The sequence below is a fragment of the Takifugu flavidus genome, chromosome 21 (genome assembly GCF_003711565.1).
Source record: "Takifugu flavidus isolate HTHZ2018 chromosome 21, ASM371156v2, whole genome shotgun sequence".
Classification (NCBI taxonomy): Eukaryota; Metazoa; Chordata; class Actinopteri; order Tetraodontiformes; family Tetraodontidae; genus Takifugu; species Takifugu flavidus.
Window position 1 is genome coordinate 3,670,281 of NC_079540.1, and position 17,054 is coordinate 3,687,334.

The 17,054-nt window shown below is 47.1% G+C and overlaps 1 protein-coding gene across 5 annotated transcripts in view; it reads left to right on the forward strand.

Moving 5' to 3' along the window:
* col16a1 (collagen, type XVI, alpha 1) overlaps positions 1–17,054 on the forward strand; it is a 42,656-nt gene that overhangs the window by 23,576 nt on the left and 2,026 nt on the right. For 4 of the 5 annotated variants that reach the window (XM_057020435.1, XM_057020433.1, XM_057020437.1 and 1 more), the window contains 47 exons: positions 134–256; positions 712–747; positions 1,128–1,163; positions 1,323–1,430; positions 1,569–1,595; positions 1,952–1,987; positions 2,092–2,149; positions 2,619–2,665; positions 2,752–2,895; positions 3,244–3,279; positions 3,785–3,892; positions 3,972–4,094; positions 4,182–4,235; positions 4,318–4,359; positions 4,945–4,980; positions 5,062–5,115; positions 5,189–5,257; positions 5,343–5,396; positions 5,810–5,836; positions 6,626–6,682; positions 6,800–6,844; positions 6,942–7,013; positions 7,484–7,528; positions 8,683–8,736; positions 8,859–8,978; positions 9,215–9,247; positions 9,331–9,402; positions 9,557–9,601; positions 10,094–10,138; positions 11,515–11,568; positions 11,662–11,715; positions 11,841–11,894; positions 11,959–12,003; positions 12,086–12,139; positions 12,374–12,409; positions 12,499–12,561; positions 12,637–12,708; positions 12,792–12,845; positions 12,958–13,002; positions 14,639–14,683; positions 14,809–14,862; positions 14,986–15,039; positions 15,120–15,170; positions 15,444–15,533; positions 15,620–15,655; positions 15,739–15,783; positions 16,788–16,982. In XM_057020435.1, coding sequence (XP_056876415.1) covers positions 134–256; positions 712–747; positions 1,128–1,163; positions 1,323–1,430; positions 1,569–1,595; positions 1,952–1,987; positions 2,092–2,149; positions 2,619–2,665; positions 2,752–2,895; positions 3,244–3,279; positions 3,785–3,892; positions 3,972–4,094; positions 4,182–4,235; positions 4,318–4,359; positions 4,945–4,980; positions 5,062–5,115; positions 5,189–5,257; positions 5,343–5,396; positions 5,810–5,836; positions 6,626–6,682; positions 6,800–6,844; positions 6,942–7,013; positions 7,484–7,528; positions 8,683–8,736; positions 8,859–8,978; positions 9,215–9,247; positions 9,331–9,402; positions 9,557–9,601; positions 10,094–10,138; positions 11,515–11,568; positions 11,662–11,715; positions 11,841–11,894; positions 11,959–12,003; positions 12,086–12,139; positions 12,374–12,409; positions 12,499–12,561; positions 12,637–12,708; positions 12,792–12,845; positions 12,958–13,002; positions 14,639–14,683; positions 14,809–14,862; positions 14,986–15,039; positions 15,120–15,170; positions 15,444–15,533; positions 15,620–15,655; positions 15,739–15,783; positions 16,788–16,982 — 2,907 coding nt within the window. The remainder of the gene's footprint in view (positions 1–133; positions 257–711; positions 748–1,127; positions 1,164–1,322; positions 1,431–1,568; positions 1,596–1,951; positions 1,988–2,091; positions 2,150–2,618; positions 2,666–2,751; positions 2,896–3,243; positions 3,280–3,784; positions 3,893–3,971; positions 4,095–4,181; positions 4,236–4,317; positions 4,360–4,944; positions 4,981–5,061; positions 5,116–5,188; positions 5,258–5,342; positions 5,397–5,809; positions 5,837–6,625; positions 6,683–6,799; positions 6,845–6,941; positions 7,014–7,483; positions 7,529–8,682; positions 8,737–8,858; positions 8,979–9,214; positions 9,248–9,330; positions 9,403–9,556; positions 9,602–10,093; positions 10,139–11,514; positions 11,569–11,661; positions 11,716–11,840; positions 11,895–11,958; positions 12,004–12,085; positions 12,140–12,373; positions 12,410–12,498; positions 12,562–12,636; positions 12,709–12,791; positions 12,846–12,957; positions 13,003–14,638; positions 14,684–14,808; positions 14,863–14,985; positions 15,040–15,119; positions 15,171–15,443; positions 15,534–15,619; positions 15,656–15,738; positions 15,784–16,787; positions 16,983–17,054) is intronic. The other variant, XM_057020436.1, reaches the window with a different exon arrangement.

Genomic DNA, 17,054 nt, shown 5'->3' on the forward strand with positions numbered 1-17,054 from the left:
TATTTATATATGGTGATAAACTCCATGGTAATAAATGGGCTATCTAGCATGCTAGAGGATTCTGTTGGAAGTATCATGTAGGCTAATGACTTGATCGTTTAGATTCCACGTGTGACGCGTGTTTGGTCTGCAGGGGGAGCCGTGCGAGGTGTGCCCCGTATTGCCCGCCGACCTGGGCAACACGGTGGTTCTCCCAGGGAAACGCGGCCCGAAAGGCGAGCCTGGATCCCCTGGGAATGGCGAGAGGGGCCTGCCCGTGAGTCCAACACTCGAAACGTCACCTTTCAGCGTTACAGCCGTTGGAGTTCAGCCGCGTGGTGATCCTGCAGCGCCGGTTCGACCCCTGGCTGAAATTGGAACTCGAAGAGACATATTTTATCTTCTTATCACTCCCCTGGAAGGAGCGACATGTCTGTTTACCTCGGGTTGTGTTTGTGCACCTTTTTTTTTACATTCTGATCGCCCGATAAGCTGTCAAGATTTTATTCTCGCAGGAAGGAGTCATTTTAAAAAGAATTATGCGTCATCTTAAAGCATCTCGGCTTCTCTTTCTGTTCACTCCGCGTCTCTCAGCAGCAGGTGAAAGGGAGACTGATTTGTTCAGGCGACGGAATGCAAATTTAGACCATTTTCAACAATGTCGGCGTCCATCTGTCGCACACATCAGGTGGCACCGGAGCTCTGACCGGACCCCTTTTCTGTGTCTTTCAGGGGCCTCAAGGTGCAGATGGCAGAGCGGGACAGAAGGTGTGGACTTATCTTAAACAGCTTATTTTGGGACAATCGTGAATCCACGCGGGCTTACGGCTATGCTAACATCAGCATTAGCTACAGCAAACTCCAGTGAACGCAACAGAAGACAAAGCATGCACATGCACCCACACACACTCCTCTCTTGCACACTACCTCCTTTAATACACCTTTAGAATACCCTTATCTGCCCGGACATGCTTGTGCCAACCCCCCCCCCCCCCCAAATAAAGCCCAGTGTTTCTGCGCTCGCGAAGCAAGATTTGTTCGTTGATTACCATTAAATCATTGCGGGAGTTGAGTTTTATTTGTCAATTAGCTGCCACATGCTGGAGCTTTATAGTTATTTAATCCTTGTTTTATTGTTCATCCTGCAGGGAGATTCAGGATCTCCTGGCACCAAAGGAGAAAAGGTCAGCTGTCTGTTTATTTGTTGCTTATTTTCAAACCTTGAACATACCGACTTGTTAGGTATTTTAATTAGGCGACATGTCCCTCTTTGATTCCACCATCTATTGCAATTAAAATGCCCCGGACGATCCTGAGACCGACTCTCGCTGTGATTTGTCCAGGGAGAGTCTTGTTCAGCCTGTCCCACCGCTAACCTGCTCCCAGGGGTGACGACCCAAACTCTGAAGGGTGAGAAAGGAGAGGCTGGGATTGGACAGAAAGGCGAGCAAGTGAGTGCGTTCTAAAAATAGATGCAGGGCCAGCCCCCGAGCTTGTTCCCTTTATGGCTGCAAGTTTAAAATATTCAGATTTTGCAGAAATATGAAGTAGAAAAATCTGATGACTTGTTTGCTTTTCTTGCTCCGTAGGGGGAACACGGTCTTCGAGGGGAAAAGGTAGGGAATGTGGGGAAAAAAGGGAATCTCGGCATAGGTGACCTCAATAAAAAATAGACCCACCGAAGGAGAGGTTGCTCTGTGGGTTGTGGAAAGGTTCTCTTAATAGACCTGCGAGGAACATCATCACAGCAGTATGCTAATTTCAGGGTCCAACCTGTCGGCCATAGGGACCTTTCTCAGCAGGGACCTTATTAGTGAAGAACTTAGGTGGTGTAAAAAACTGACTCCATTGACATGGCTGTTGGTGGGGGTGCTCATTATGATGGAAAATACGTTTCCAATTGAAAAGAGTCGTCTTTTTTCTATCAATTTCAATGAAAATTCTGGTCATTTCATCTTTTTTTGGTCTGCAGGGAAACGCAGGCGGCACCGGAGCCGAGGGTAAGCCGGTAAGTTTAGGTCTAGTTCAGAAGGTTTGGCTTTACCCGCTGACATCTGAGGCAGGTGTTTTCTTTTTCCTCTTTTGTTTCTGTGAAACACGTCTTGTCAACAGGGAAAACCTGGACCGAGGGGCCACGTCGGCAAGGATGGACAGAGAGGTGCCAAGGCAAGTGAAAAACCGCCGAAGCCGCTCCAATTATTAAGATAGCATCTTGTGTTAGCCTAACGTGAAGTAAAAGGCTAGTATTAGCCTCTAGCGGCATGTTTTCAGCATTCTTACCAGGTGACGTGTCATTTTTAATGTAGCTAAAACTTAGAAACAATCTAGTTTAGTCATTTAGTAACTCTGTGTGTGTGTGTGTGGTGTGTGTGTGTGTGTGTGTGTGTGTGTGTGTGTGTCTGGAATAATCAGCAGGAAGTCTGTCTGCAGGCTCAGAAGCCAAGCTCACACATAACACACCCATAATTAATTCAATTTAACGTTAATTCCATCTGAAAGTGTGTGACATCGCCGCTGACTTTGCTTTAGAGATCGCATTAGGGAACGGCGGCATTTGTAGTTGAGTTTGAGGAAGAGCTGTTTAAAAAAAAAAAAAAAAGCCTTAAATATTTGATCTCATTTTCTTTCCGGATAGGGAGAGCCAGGGACGCCCGGCGTGGGCGTTCCAGGCCTGAAGGGTGCGAAGGTAAACATCGAGTCATTTATTTTGCACCCTTCAGTTTGATTCTATCACACAAATTGACCGTCCTGACTCGTCCCTCCCCTCCGCAGGGCGAGTGCGGTCTGTGCCAGCCGGCCGAGGTCGGGAGCGGACCGGCCAACTTCAAAATGCCAGAAGGATCAAGAGGCGATCAAGGCGAGCCGGGCCCTCCTGGTCCTCCTGGACCTCCAGGACTTGGAGCTGATGGCAAACAGGTGAGATTGCTGAAACTGTCCAGAAGCCCAATGAAATTAGTTTTGAAGTGAATAACTCCCAGATGTGGGCACCACGTAGGAGAACGCTGATCGAATGTTGTGACGCGGCATACGATTTTACGGGTCATCGCACCGCTGTCAAGAACCCTCCTCCTTGTTTTCATGTTTTCAGGCATCGAGACGGTAGAAAAGATGAGAAACTAAATGATTTTTACACAAGTGCATCTGGTCTTTATGGCTTAACTAATGTCCACAGGGATTCCACCCACTTTGGATGTCCAACATCAACATGAACGCTTGCTTCTGTGTCATGGATCATTTACAGAATCCCCTTCTCTGTTCACACAGGGCCCACCGGGGCTTCCTGGTGCAAGTGGAGAAAAGGTACTGTTTCTTCTTAAAGGTCCCTCTGAGGGGTCCGTTCATGGTTCTGAGTAACAGCTGATAACATGTAAACATCCCGGAGTGTCCTGAGGAGACAGACCGAGCCTCCGGACTCAGACTGTCCTCTGGAGACAGACTCTGTCCACGAATTTGACTTTAGCGAGATTAAGTGCAGGGAAATCGGTCTGCGGGTGGGATTTCACCGGGATTCTGGTCTGGATTTGGTCTCGTAACGGTTTGCCCTAAAACGCTGAGGAATAAATCTGCCCTCAGCAGAGCCGCCCTGCTCCTAATTAGGTTCTGTCCCCGTAACGATGTTTAGATCCAGAGTGATTCCTCAGGCTGGTGGCAGACGATCGCTTTGCAACACTCTTACAAAACTGTAGCTAATCGCTAACGTCTCGTCTGTTTTCGTCACAGTCACATGACCTGCAACGTGAGCACCCTGATGGTCTGAAAGAGTGGTCTGCCGTGGCTCTTTCATCAGGTTTTAACTGTTTTCCAGGGTGACCAAGGTGATCATGGTGAACAAGGAATGGCTGGTGTCCCCGGAACCCCAGGACTGCCTGGAGAGCCTGGTCGAGATGGATTCATGGGCTTGAAGGGAGAGAAGGTGCAGATCGCATTTGCTGCACCTCTGTTTGCATCTCATTGGTTCGACAGACATTTTACTCTTCACTGTTTATTTATAGGGTGATGCCTGTACTAGCTGTTCCTCTCTGAACATGGCTGTGGGTGATGGCGTAGCTGTGCCAGGACCCAAAGGGGAGAGAGGAGACCCCGGTCCTTCAGGGGAAGGAAAACCAGGCAGAAATGTGACGAAACAGTGTATTTGATCATTTTTTATTGATTTGCTTCTGCATCTTATGAAAACGCCTGATGATCGGCTTGTGTCTTCTCAGGGCAAACCTGGTCTGCCGGGGCCGCAAGGTCCACAAGGCCCCAAAGGGAGCAAGGTAAGAACGTTCGTGTGTCATTTCAGATGGTTTTAAATGATGTCACTTCTATGGTTTCACCCTTACTGTCTGCTCCCTGTAGGGGGAAGCCGGGGTTGCAGGATTTGGCCTTCCTGGACCCCAAGTAAGGCTGATCAAGCAACACAGATATTTAACATCCATATTCAGGGCTTTTATTGGAAGCACCAGAGGAGAAACCTGCTCAAAAACTGGCTCAAACAGCAGCATTTCTTTTAGATTTAGAACCAAAAAATGATTAAGGTTTCATTTGTGATAACGTCCACAGTGTAGAGGACCATCGCCATAGTTACCTACGACACAGTTTAAGTTTAAGACAGAGCTTGAGCCGTCCTTGTGTCTGTGGAATGTTCTTTGTTGGCTTTGGCAGGAAGTGAAGCGCAGAGAAAAGTTCAGGAGCTTTAAGCAAACAAGAGGAAAGTCAGACATCAAAGATGACAAAGGAACACTGATGCACCTTCACCAGCAAAGATCACAAAAAAGTGGAGATTTATAGCAGCTTTCTATCAAAGGGCTTAAACTTGATGAGTTTAAAGCCAAATAAAGGAATAAGCCATAAACATGCCTGCGCTAATTCGCTCGTGTTGATGCTGGAATCCAACCAAAAAAAACCCAAATTACCTCAGACAGACTCGCTCATGCATGACATCACCCCTGCCCCTGGGTCCTTTTGCTTTCTGTTGTCTTGCAGGGTGAAGAGGGACCCAGAGGCCTACCGGGACTTGTTGTAAGTTCAAGTGACGTTTCAAAAGATGCATATTTCAACACAATCACGGAGCGTTTGTTAGCATCTCTGTGCTTGTTGCAGGGGCCCTCAGGTGCCAGGGGACTAACCGGACCTGCTGGGCCTGCAGGAGAGAAGGTAGCGTGGAACAGAGGCACAATGTTTTTGTCGAAGTTAAATATACCTCACGTCGAGGTCTTCCCGACTGTAGGGCTCCAGAGGCGACGTTGGGCCCGCAGGACCACGGGGGCCCATAGGCAACGGAGAAACAGGCCCCGCAGTAAGTTGTAAATACCGCTGTGCAGGCGGAGTGTCGCGTTGCTTCCTCGTCAAATGCTGTTGAATATTTGTGTTCTCCTCTGCAGGGCAGAGACGGAGCCCCGGGCTCTCAAGGCTTGCCAGGAGCTGACGGTAGACCCGTGAGTCCCCCCCCTCCTTTTATTTTTTTAATATCAGCATCCCGCATTTGCAGGTATTAATAAAGCTACAACTGGAACACATGTTAGCCCAGGTGCTGCCTTCAGACCACAGTTGGAACTTTCTTTTGAGCAGCTCTGGGATCCGCCCTTGATTTAGGCGCCGTTTGTAAGGGAGTTTTTCCGCCACGATCTAAAACGGAGGCTACGTCTGCTCCCATCTCATCCTCTGTCCCCCGATCCCTCACCCCCCATCTGCTTTATCCACGAACAACAAAGCCAGACTAACTGTTTTCTCTTCGTGTGTGTGTGTGTGTGTGTGTGTGTGTGTGTGTGTGGTGTGTGTGTGTGTGTGTGTGCGTGTGTGTGTGTGTGTGTGTGTGCGTGTGCATTTGCATTGTCTGCTTCACTTGCAGGGGTTTGATGGAGCTAAAGGGGACAAGGTAAGTCTACCGTTTTGTTTGGTTGAAGGGATCCGGAGGGGTTTGGGATATAAGGGGGAGGAACAGATGGTAATCGCAAGAGATTGTTTTGAGTCCCACAACCCTCAAAGCCACCCACCCTCCCGCTCACACACACCCAAGCGCACACACACACACACACACCTGCCGGCAGGCAGGCAGAGAGAAACATCAGAGGTGACGAGTGTGGCGCCGCTGCCAGACTGAAGGAGTTTCTGAGGCTCCGAGAGAAAAGAGGGTGAGGGACTATTAATTACTGTTTTCATCCGAGTCCCCGCTTCAAACTTTCCCTGACAGGGAAGGAGAGAAGAAAGAGAAGAAGGGCCAGGAGCTTACAGCTTTAAAAGGAAAAAAAAAAAGTCATTCGGCATATTCTTCCACTGTCTTTGAGGGCTCATAAATATTGTAAAGCCCTGAGCTGAGGAGCGAGAGCAGGTGTGTAATGGGTGATGCGTCACCCAGGCCGGCGCTCCGAACATCTGTAGGAGCGCCGCGACACATTCTTCCTTTGCATTCCATTCCTATACTGTGGTGTGCTGCATTATGGCTTTGGGGGGGGGGGGGGGGATCCTTGTCACAGTTAAAACTTCACAAGCCGATGCAGAGGTAGCATGAAGAGCATGTGCGTCCCCCGGAGTTCTGAGAGCCGGCGTACAAAAGTGTTTAAACCTCAAAGTGTTCTGACTCCGAACGATGACTCAGCTTTGCAACCAGAAACTCGGTAAAGATTTTGACTTAAGCCACTTATACAGTGATTGTTGCACCTTTTAGGGGGAACCTGGAGAGTGCAACTGCATATTGCCGGTGCACACGGGCGTAGGCGGACCTGTGAGTACACGCGGCTTTACTGCTGTGGAAAAAATGGGCTAAGCTAAATGGATTCCTAATGCATCTCTGTGTTTAAGTTCTGGTTCTGCTCTGAAGTAAACTGCTCTTGCATTCCAGGGAGCTCCGGGAACTCCTGTAAACACGTGGCAGCCCGGCCCTCAGGTCTGATGCGTCAGGAGTTAATACTCCTCTGGGAAGTTCTCAAGCTGTGTTTAAAAATGTGTCATGCCTTCAGTGACCTTGTGCTTGTGTGCCGCAGGGCCCACCAGGACCTCCTGGCCCACCTGGCCCGCCTGGGCCTCGTGGAATCACCGGAACCCAGGGACCTCAGGTAAGAGAGAGTCGCACCTGTTCCATCAGCCTGGACTGAAGCGCCACGTTGGCTTGGGTGTCTGGGGGAGCTTCGCTTAGGAAGTGCTTTGGATCTCTGCAACTTTATGGTGCATAAAGTTCAGGAAATGCATGTAGAGTTGTACTGAAGGGGGGCTAACTCAGCTGGTGCTATGAGCCGTCACCCATGCATGGGTTACCTCAGCAAGCTTTGGGGTTTTCATGCAAAGTAACAGTAATTTGTAGGACCCGATTCTGAATTTCCAACGTCACCCTTCAAATAGCTTTGACGGACGGAGGTGATGATGGAAGAGGTCACGTTTTAGACTGAGGACTGTTGCTCAGCACGAGAAAAAAATTGGAGCTTTCATGGCGGAAGGTAGAGCCAATCACCTGGAACCCCTATTGGATGTGGGAGTTGTTAGCCCTCTGCTAGCAACAAACCAGTTCAACATCAGTTCCTTCTTTCAGGGTATCCCTGGAAACGACGGTTTACCGGGAACTCCTGCACCGATCGTAAGTAAAAATAGAGCAAAGAGGAGGAGAGGAAGGAATTGTTTGTGAAAGTGTTTTAACCTTCATAAAATTCTCGTCACAAGAAAATGTGACACTCAGAACCCATAAAAAAAAGCCACCTGTGTCATGGGGGGGTTCTGTATAGAGATGACTGGATGTGGGCGTGTATCCTGCATATTCCTGATGAAAAATTATGCAGGAACAAAAAATAACGTGTATAATCTGGGTTTTAGCTTTTCATGTATTTGGCCTGGGGTCTGTTTCAGGGTCAGAAAGCCTCCGTCTCCTGACTAACTTATTTTAATAAGGAGAGGAACTGTGATGTTAGAGTATCGGAGGGAAATCACAAGTGTTTAAGTATAACGATAAATGGATGGATGGAGACTGTCAGTGTTGAAATCTGGTTCCGAAAAGTTCAGTGGTGGCAGTGATGAACACGGCGCGCTGAAGTGTAATTATATTCACCCTTCTTCAAAGCAAGGTCAATAGCAGCCAATAGCGTGCTTCGCAAAAGAACTTTTCTGGCTAATGGCTCCAGTTTGAACGCTCTCAAATTGGCCCGTAATGACTTTGAAGCCAGGCCAGGTGCCATCGATGGGCCGTGATGTCAGAAAGGGTCGCGCCCGCTGCGTCGACAGGGAAACGGACCACCAGCAGGAAGTGTCATTAGGCTGGTCGGCCAGGGACTTGTGTGGCATTTACCTTTATTTTTTTCTTTTTAACTGGTGCATTCTGCTCTTTGAATTGGAATGAATGTGGCACGTTTCTGGTGATTTGATGTAGTTTTTCATTTCTTTTTTTCAAATTTCGGTGATAGACTCCTTTTTTCACGTAAACACTGATGCTAATCAACGGACGCATATGCAAATACATCAGTAAAAAAAGCGCCAAAGCTAACTGAAGATATGCAATGTTCAGCAATGAGCCGAAGAATCGAATTGATTTCTATGTGACACTAAAATGTGAACACAGTTGAAGCATCCTCTGGTTTTCAGCTGGTTTTGAGGTTGTTTCTGTGTCATAAAATCATATACTGACCTTAAAGCCCGTCTATTAACTCGTATAAAACCACGCGTCATGCCAGCCTAATATTGGTTTGGTTCTGGAAGGAGAGACATAAAATATCCCATGTAACCCCCTGCCCCTTCCTGCAGAACCCCAGTGGACTCCAGCAGCTACTCCAAGACTCTGCTGAAGGGGATGGTGATGTAAGTTCAGAGCCACAAATGCAATTCGGGGAGGTGGGCGTACATTTAACCCACTGACTTCCCTCCCTTTGTTTTTGCCATGTCAATTTCTCGGGCATGAAACCTGTTGCGTGTTTCTTCAGGGGGGCTGTGGTGAGGGCTGTTCCCATGGGTTGCCGGGGGTGCCAGGCATGGCTGGTGCCAAGGGAGAGAGTGGAGACACGGGCAAGCCCGGGGTAACCCCCCTGGACAGCTGTGATATGGTGAGACCTTCAGGGACCGGGAGAAACCTTTTCAGCATCCCTTTATGATTCTTCCCAACCAGAATCATATGACGCTTGACTTATGGCGCCGCCACTGTGCTTCGACGAATGCAAAATGGCACCCTCTTATTTTGCATGGTCTTCATGTCTGCATGGCTTGACCGGAGGAGCTGTCGCTCTGACGTGGCACCGTAGCAACGGTGAATCTTGACGCCTTTCTCCTTTCTGTCTTCCAGTGTTTGGAGAAACTGCAGGCAACACAGCCAGCGGTCAGTTCACGTCAGCGTTAAAGTTATTGGCTATTCCCCTGCGTGAATCACACTTCCTGGTGCTTCTCTTTTTGCCTCTGCAGGAGTGTCAAACCTGCACAGGATCACCTGGAGTGCCCGGATCGCATGGAGCTCCTGGACAGCAAGGGGAACCGGTATGTAAATGGAAGGCCGGAGCGGCGGTTAGCACTGTCGCCTCACAGCGAGGAGGGTTTGTGACCCTGTTAAAGGAGAAATCAGGAGAAGATGAATAGAAGTCGTAAATTTGAGATAGCAGACCGACCTTTTCATTTCTTACTTTGACTGCAGGGTACGCCCGGGGAGAGAGGCCATGCTGGAATACCAGGAAATATCGTGAGTCTTTGTTTTGAACCTTTAAAAAGTTTCTTAAAAATCCTTCAGTATTCACTTTTTCTTCCAGTTTTTTTTTTTTTTTTGAAAGTGCAAACTTTTTTTTTTTTTTCTGAGGCGTTCGCACTTAAAAGGCTTTAGCCTGTTTTAGCATTAGCAGACAGCGATGCCTCCTCAGTGCCAAACAAAAATGTTTGGAAGCAGCAGACTGTGTTCTAACCAGAGAAGGAGCATTTATGACCATTATTTTTAGGACACAACTGTTGGGCTTTCGCATCAAAACATGATTTGAACTGACTTGTGAGGACCTCGTGATCGACACCTTCCATTATCTCACAGCACACCCTGCTGGCCCCAGTGTTGCCAGCAGGGTGTGCTGTGCCACACACACACGCACACACACACACTGTCTGCAGTGTCGTTTTAATGGTCAGGAAAAGGCTAAATTCATTCATGAGTTCTGAACTGTTTCCTTCACTGTCTTTCTGTCCACAGGGACCTCCAGGTTTTCCAGGTCCTCAAGGCCCCCCTGGCACACCTGTAAGTTTCCTTCATCTTGTACTTCTTTCTACTCCTCTTTTAACTGCCTTCAGAAAAAAGCGAATATAAGTGTTAAAAAACAGAGACGTCAAACACAATAGGAAAGTAAATGCAGCTCATTTAGTCATTAGTTTGAGAAAGTAGACACAATTTGAGCAAGATCATATAAAATATATCACAATTATGCACATTTTCATGGCTGATTTCCTATTTAATAATTCCTATTTAATTCCATATTTAATCCTATTTAATACTAATTTTAATTTACCATTGCTTATTATACAGTTCCTCCCTCTCTGGATCTGAATTTAAAAGTTATTTGAAATGAGTAAAATAATTTCGCCATCTTTCTTCTGTTGTTCAATTAACCCCCCCCCCCCCCACACACACACACACACACACACACACAAACACACACGCACACGTCTGTCTGAGTGATGGAGAGAGGGCCGCTCCGCTGACACACCTGCCCTACTCCTCTTCCAGCGCCGATTTATTGTTTCAGGAGAATAGAGATGCTAAATGAATGAATGAATCCATTTGCAGCGTGGCAGCGCTCTGTGGCAGGTGTCACAGTTGCTGCCGGGCAACGCTCCCATGTTTAGGTTCACGCCGGCTGTGAGGGACAGACTCGTGCTGCAGAATAAATTAGCCGCATTCATTTGTGGGAAAGATGATCAGCGGCTAATTAGCTTCTCCTCAGTATGACCAATTAGTGATTGTTTTTTTTCCAAATTAGAGCCTTCCCTAATTATTCTAAGGATGAGTGTTTCCTCCGAATTTACCTCACAGTGATTCTTAGCATTTATTTTATTGATTCTTAGCAACTTATTTGTTTTTCATTTACATCCAGGAGGGCCAAAATTACACGATGGAACAGGTTGATGGCTAGATATCTCTCTCAGCGGCTACTTTTCCCTGTGCCCAGCCTTAGATTGGCGATTTCCCACGTACCAAACTTCTCCTCTCTCCTGCACCCATTTGTCTTACAGTCTAATAGTGCTTACAGTCGCAGTTGCTAGGCAACGCACCACATTCACACATGCATATTAATATTTGTCTCAAAACACAGTTCAGCTCTCGATTCAGAGACGTTAAATTGAAGGATGTGGAGTCACTGCGCATCGGAAGGATCGCTCTTTTTGTGTTTGTATGGGTTCAGCCTTTAAGAGGCAACACCTGAAACAGGAGTAGAGGCCCAAGGACAGAAATCAAATGTACTGTAGGTGGGTCCAGAGGGAGCAGCTACAAGCCGGTGGGTGATATCGACTTAGCTTGTCCTTGGCTCGTTTCCGCCATGGGAAGCGTTCTCTCTGACATACATATCACCTCCTTTCCATCATGTGTCGATCGTTCCTTACTCCCATCCACCTCAGGGCCAGCAGGGTGAGCGAGGGTCACCTGGCCTCCCCGGGATGAAGGGTGAGCAGGTAAGTGGCTGCCAATCACAGTCCTCACAATTATGTCCTTTAAGGGAACCAAAGCATTTTCCGTTTGATGGATTGTTCTTATCTTTACCTCAGGGCCCTTCAGGGACCAGCGGGTATCCAGGAAGCATGGGACCACCTGGAATGCCTGTATGTTCTTCTTAGAGCCTTATTAGAAAAGGAAATGTGAGACTCTGAGCAGTCTGCCGTGGTTAAAAGATGGACAGGCCTCTCCATTGATATGTGCACTAATCAGCTGTCTGTATGTGTGCCAGGGTCTGAAGGGGGAACGTGGGAGTCCAGGGAACAGTGGGCAGAAAGGAGAATCGGTAAGTCCTTCCCTGCACGAGTGCAGCTGTTCATCCCTGACTAACATTTCTCTCCATTCTGCAGGGTGCTGCTGGAAGTGCTGGGTACCCAGGACAGCCTGGACCACCGGTCAGTGTTTCGTTATGTGAAAAACAAATGATCTCATTCACCGTGTGAGTCAGGAAAAGTGTGAACAGTTGTGTTTTGGCAGGGTATTAAAGGTGACACAGGACCAGCAGGACCCACTGGTGCCAAAGGGGATCAGGTAAAACCTTAGGTGTACATTTAGTGGATTGTACATCAGAGCTGTGAGACCAGAACATTCAAGGTATAGATATCAGCCTCACCCACCCTGTAAATGTTTTTAAACGTATTTGTGAGTACAAATAATGTCACCTTGGTGTGATCGAAGGTTCCTGTCTTGATACCAAAAAAGACAATAATCTGATCTTCAGAAGTAAATATAAAAGAAATATGATTATATTTCTCTTGTTTCAAGGGTTTTCCAGGACCGCCAGGATTCCCAGGACCACTTGTATGTAAATTACTATAAAGTAATTAATTTATTATCCTTAATACTGTGGTATTAATGGCGTGACCAATGTGTCTGCACACATGGTTTAGGGTCAGCCCGGTGTTTCAGGGAAGACTGGAAGAGATGGTCCTCCAGGCCTCAAAGGTGAAAAAGTGAGTACAATTCAGATTACCGGGTGAATGTGATCACTTCATGTGCCTTCGTAATGAAATTGGCTGTTTTTAAAGGGCAACGACGGCGCTCAAGGCTCTCAGGGACCAACAGGAGCACGGGGCTCACCGGGGTCACCAGGACTGATGGTACGAGCAGACCTGTTCATGTTATCCATGTTTGACCTGTTCCCACACATATATGAGCTGATGTGATCTCTGCTCCATGAAAGGGTCCGCCCGGTATCGAGGGCTTGGATGGGAAGGACGGGAAACCGGGGTTGCGGGTGAGTCGTACGTGGCGCATGATAGAAGCGCCCCCGCATCAGTGCTGATGTTCACTACTTGAGCGTGAGATAAATGTTTGACCTTTGACAATCGCTATTGTTTCGCTACCAGGGAGAGCCGGGCCCAGCAGGCCCGATCGGACCCCGTGGAATTCCAGTGAGTATCACCTCTGACACGAGCCTGACCCGATTTAATGCTCGACCCATCCAGTGTAGAAAATAACATGAATAAGTCATGAGCAGTAAATCCCACTACATTAGAGCTGGACCTTTTACACATCTGCCCATGTTTGATGTTTCATTTTCGGATGTGGAAATTCCGTTTGGCTCCACAGGTATGGTCAGGGCGACCCATATCTTCTCTTATTGTCAGGTTAGTCATTGGGTTTGGCATATGTAGCTGGATATTTCCCACCAGCTGTAAAACAACTCCGCCTCCACACCCATTTCAAGGGAATTCTGGGCCGGCGTTTTCAGCTGCAGCCATCAAAAGACTTGAATTGGCTCCTGCTTAGTTTAACAAAAGGTGAGAAAGTGAAAACGCTGGTTTCAAAAGGCGCTGCAATTATCAGCTTTGCTAAGTGATTCGGTGTCCCACGAGGCCTTTCAGCTGCCCAGTTTTGACTTGACCAATTTTAAATGATTTCAGCATTCACTACAATGGATACATGCACATTAATGGTGGCTGGAAAATGTTTCACATTCCCATTAGTGTGACCCAGAGAATAATATTCCCCCTCTGTTCTCTCTTTCTTTGTGTATGTGTGTTCTGGTAGCTTCTGCATACTAGTACAGACATTTACCGGCAAAGTGAGGACATGTCTGGGAAGTGAGGACATTGTGGCTGATCCTCACAACACCTTCAAAGTTCTGTTTGAGGATCAAGACTTGGTTTCGAGTTTGGGGTTAGAATAGGGTTAGTTAGGGGCTGGGGAAATGCCCACAAGTCCCCACAAAGATAGAAGGGCAAGGATGTGCATGTATGTGTGCTGGCAAGCGGGCGAGTGTGTCCGTGCACATGTGTGTAACACATTAAAACCATTGCCAAGTGAAGTGAATAACAATCAACATCTAATTACAATGCAGTGTTGTGCCTGGAAATTTAGATCCCTTCATTGAAATAGATACTGCGTTGCTTAGCACCCGTTAAATATTAATACACAGCAAGTTTTCATTTGTGGCTTGAGAAACATCATAAAAGCCCATCGTCCTCTGGGTTGCTATCTGTACGCGTCCAAATCACAACTTTGTGGCGTTACAAAACTCTGTGTGTCCTCACATTAACCACATGCTAAGCACCACACTCTTAATTCTGCTAGTAAAGTGAGGCCATGGTTGGGAAGTTTGGCCATTTTGCTGGGCCCTATTGACCAAAGGACTGTTTGAGGGGTCTGACACTAGAATTGGGTTTAGGTTAGAGTTAGGCTAAGGAAGTGAGTTGTGAATGTTTAGGGTAAAGAGTTGGGTAAAAAATCCTCACAAAGATAGAGGTACGAGGATGTGTGTGTGTGTGTGTGTGTGTGTGTGTGTGTGTGTGTGTTTGTGTGTGTGTGTGTGTGTGTGTGTGTGTGTGTGTTCTTGTTCATACATATTGAGAACATACACTTGGGAATATATTATGAGAGTCCTCACAAAGATAGAAGTGTATTGGTGCCTGCGTGTGGTTGAGTTTGTGCCCTCCCTCAGAGCAGCTGTTCAAGATTTCAAAGACCTGTCTGGCTGTTGTTTGGCAGCCTGGACTTTGTGAATGTTGACAGTGTATCAGCCTGATCCTCTTTCATGTCGCCCCTCAGGGATTCAAAGGGAAACCCGGCCATGCTGGCTTTCCTGGACAGAAGGTTAGGCAACAACACTTTACCTGCACACCCTCTGCCTCTCTTTGTATTTACAGTTTGAAGTATTTAACAAAAAAAAAGCTTGTGCGGCTCCATTGCTGTAACCAGTAATTCTTATGTACCTTCAGGGTGAAGCTGGCCCCTCTGGTCCTCCTGGAAAACAAGGCAGGACAGGGCACGATGTGAGTATTGCACCAAGTTATAGCAAAAATCACTAGATATAGAAGAGCAGACCTACAGATAGCACAAAGCCCCAAGGCAACAAGTATAAGGACAAATCTAAGGTGAAATTGTGACCTTTTCAGGGTGACCCAGGAGTCCCGGGATCTATCGGACGACCGGGATCCCCAGGCCACATTGTATGTCATCTGTACTGTAGTAAGTGAAGCATGTTATTGGGTTACACCTGATGAACTTGCACATTTACTGTCTTTATTAGGGTTCTACAGGTCCGGCCGGACCACCGGGACCTGCTGGTCCACCTGGAATGGTAAGAGGATCCTTTCAATATTAAAGATAAACCTTTACCACATGTTGAGGCAACAGCAGAGAGCATAAAGGGAGCGATGTGCACTGTAATGACAGTAACTCATAACTCAATATGTACAAGACTTCAAACAAATTCCCATTAAGGAGATGTTAACATGATCCATTATTCACTGCTGTATGTAAATGAGAGAAGGCGCATAACAAGACATTATTAAATCACGTTGTTCTGTGAAAACAAGGAGCAAAATGTTCATTTTCTCTCTTGTCTCTTCAGGGTATTAAAGGAGATAAGGGCCAGACTGGTGAGAGGGGTCTTCCAGGCATGTCAGGAGCCCCAGGACCTCCAGGGCACCCAGGAACAATAGTTAGTACCTCTCAGCCTGTGTCTGCTTAACAAAACATAATTGCAGCTTGATGGTTTTTTTTTTTTTTTCTATTCTTCACATTTAGGGAGAACCAGGCAGTGACGGTGCAGCTGGGAAAGATGTAAGTGTTGCATTATGGGAAAGGGGAAGCACTTCTGTTTATGTGAAGGGTTTCATTTATTTACCCCTCCCGTGTTTTGACAGGGTGTGGCAGGCCTCCCAGGGGACCGGGGCTCGCCAGGTCAAAAAGTAAGTGTTGACTCAGGATGATTCAGTATATTATTTAGTGCGTCATCAACCGGCGCATCAGTCACCCAGTACAACCCTCGACAGCCTGAATTCCTTATCTGTCCAATACGCCGCTACGGTGCTAACCGCGCTCTCTGCATTTCTGCCCTCTCAGCACCTGCGCTAAGCACATTTATCCATTCGGTACCTCTCCGACCCATCCGTGCACATTCCCCTACCCTCAGCACACCTCTCGTGGTTAGCCCTTTCGCTAACCCTCTCCTTGCCTGTTGGACGTCTTCTCAGACGCGGCTTGTGGTGTTGAAGGTGGATATAGCGATAAAGTTATTTCAAGCCACTGGGATAATGCTATTAAGCATGAGGGGCACACTAGATGAGGCTATTTGTCACACTGACAGAATAGCATTGTCAGGTTTTAGCAGCAAACAGCAGAGGATAAAGACAAGAACAGACTCCTCTATTCTTTTCCCTCCTCTCTTTTTTCAAGCGCAGCCTGCCTGTCTGTGACGTGTAAACATAAGACATCCATTATGTGCTTCTTTGTCCTTAATAAATCACTGTCGCTAATGGGGCATGGTCTCCTCAAACCATTGAAATGGTGGACTCTGCTGGCAGAAAGAGATATAAATGCAGCCAAAAAGGCTCTTAAGTGCCATTGTGGCTTTTTAGGCTTTAGAATGTTGCATGATTATGATTATAATTAGGCCCTAAAAATTAGCAACCGATAAAAGACACAATCTACCCTGCAGGGTTTGTAACCGAGGAGTATGGAAGATTCATACACAGTGATGGAGTTTAAACTTAAACGTGAATGCAAATTAATAGTAATTTTACCCTCAGGAAAGTCTAGGTTCAAAGTAGCATAGCATGCTAATTCTAGACAATGTTTTAGCACAGCTTTACTGTAAAAATAACTTCAAATGTTCTTTTTGAGGCAAAGGACCACAATATTCCATGAATCTGCCTTTTTTGCTTTGTTAATTCCCCCTGCATGTGTCTATCAGGGTGAACCTGGGGAACCAGGCCAGAAGGGCTCTCCTGGAGAGAGAGGTCGACCGGGTCCCCCTGGTGGTGGAGGGTACCACTCCAAAGATGCACAACCAATGATTGGCCCATCTGGACCACGAGGAGAGAGGGGAAGCCCTGGAGCAGAGGGTATTCCAGGGTCCCCGGGACTTCCAGGGCCGCCAGGAAATGATGTGAGCGACATGAAATTGGCACCGAACAAATTAATATCCATCTAGGTTGTAAAATTAGTGGATGACAAACAG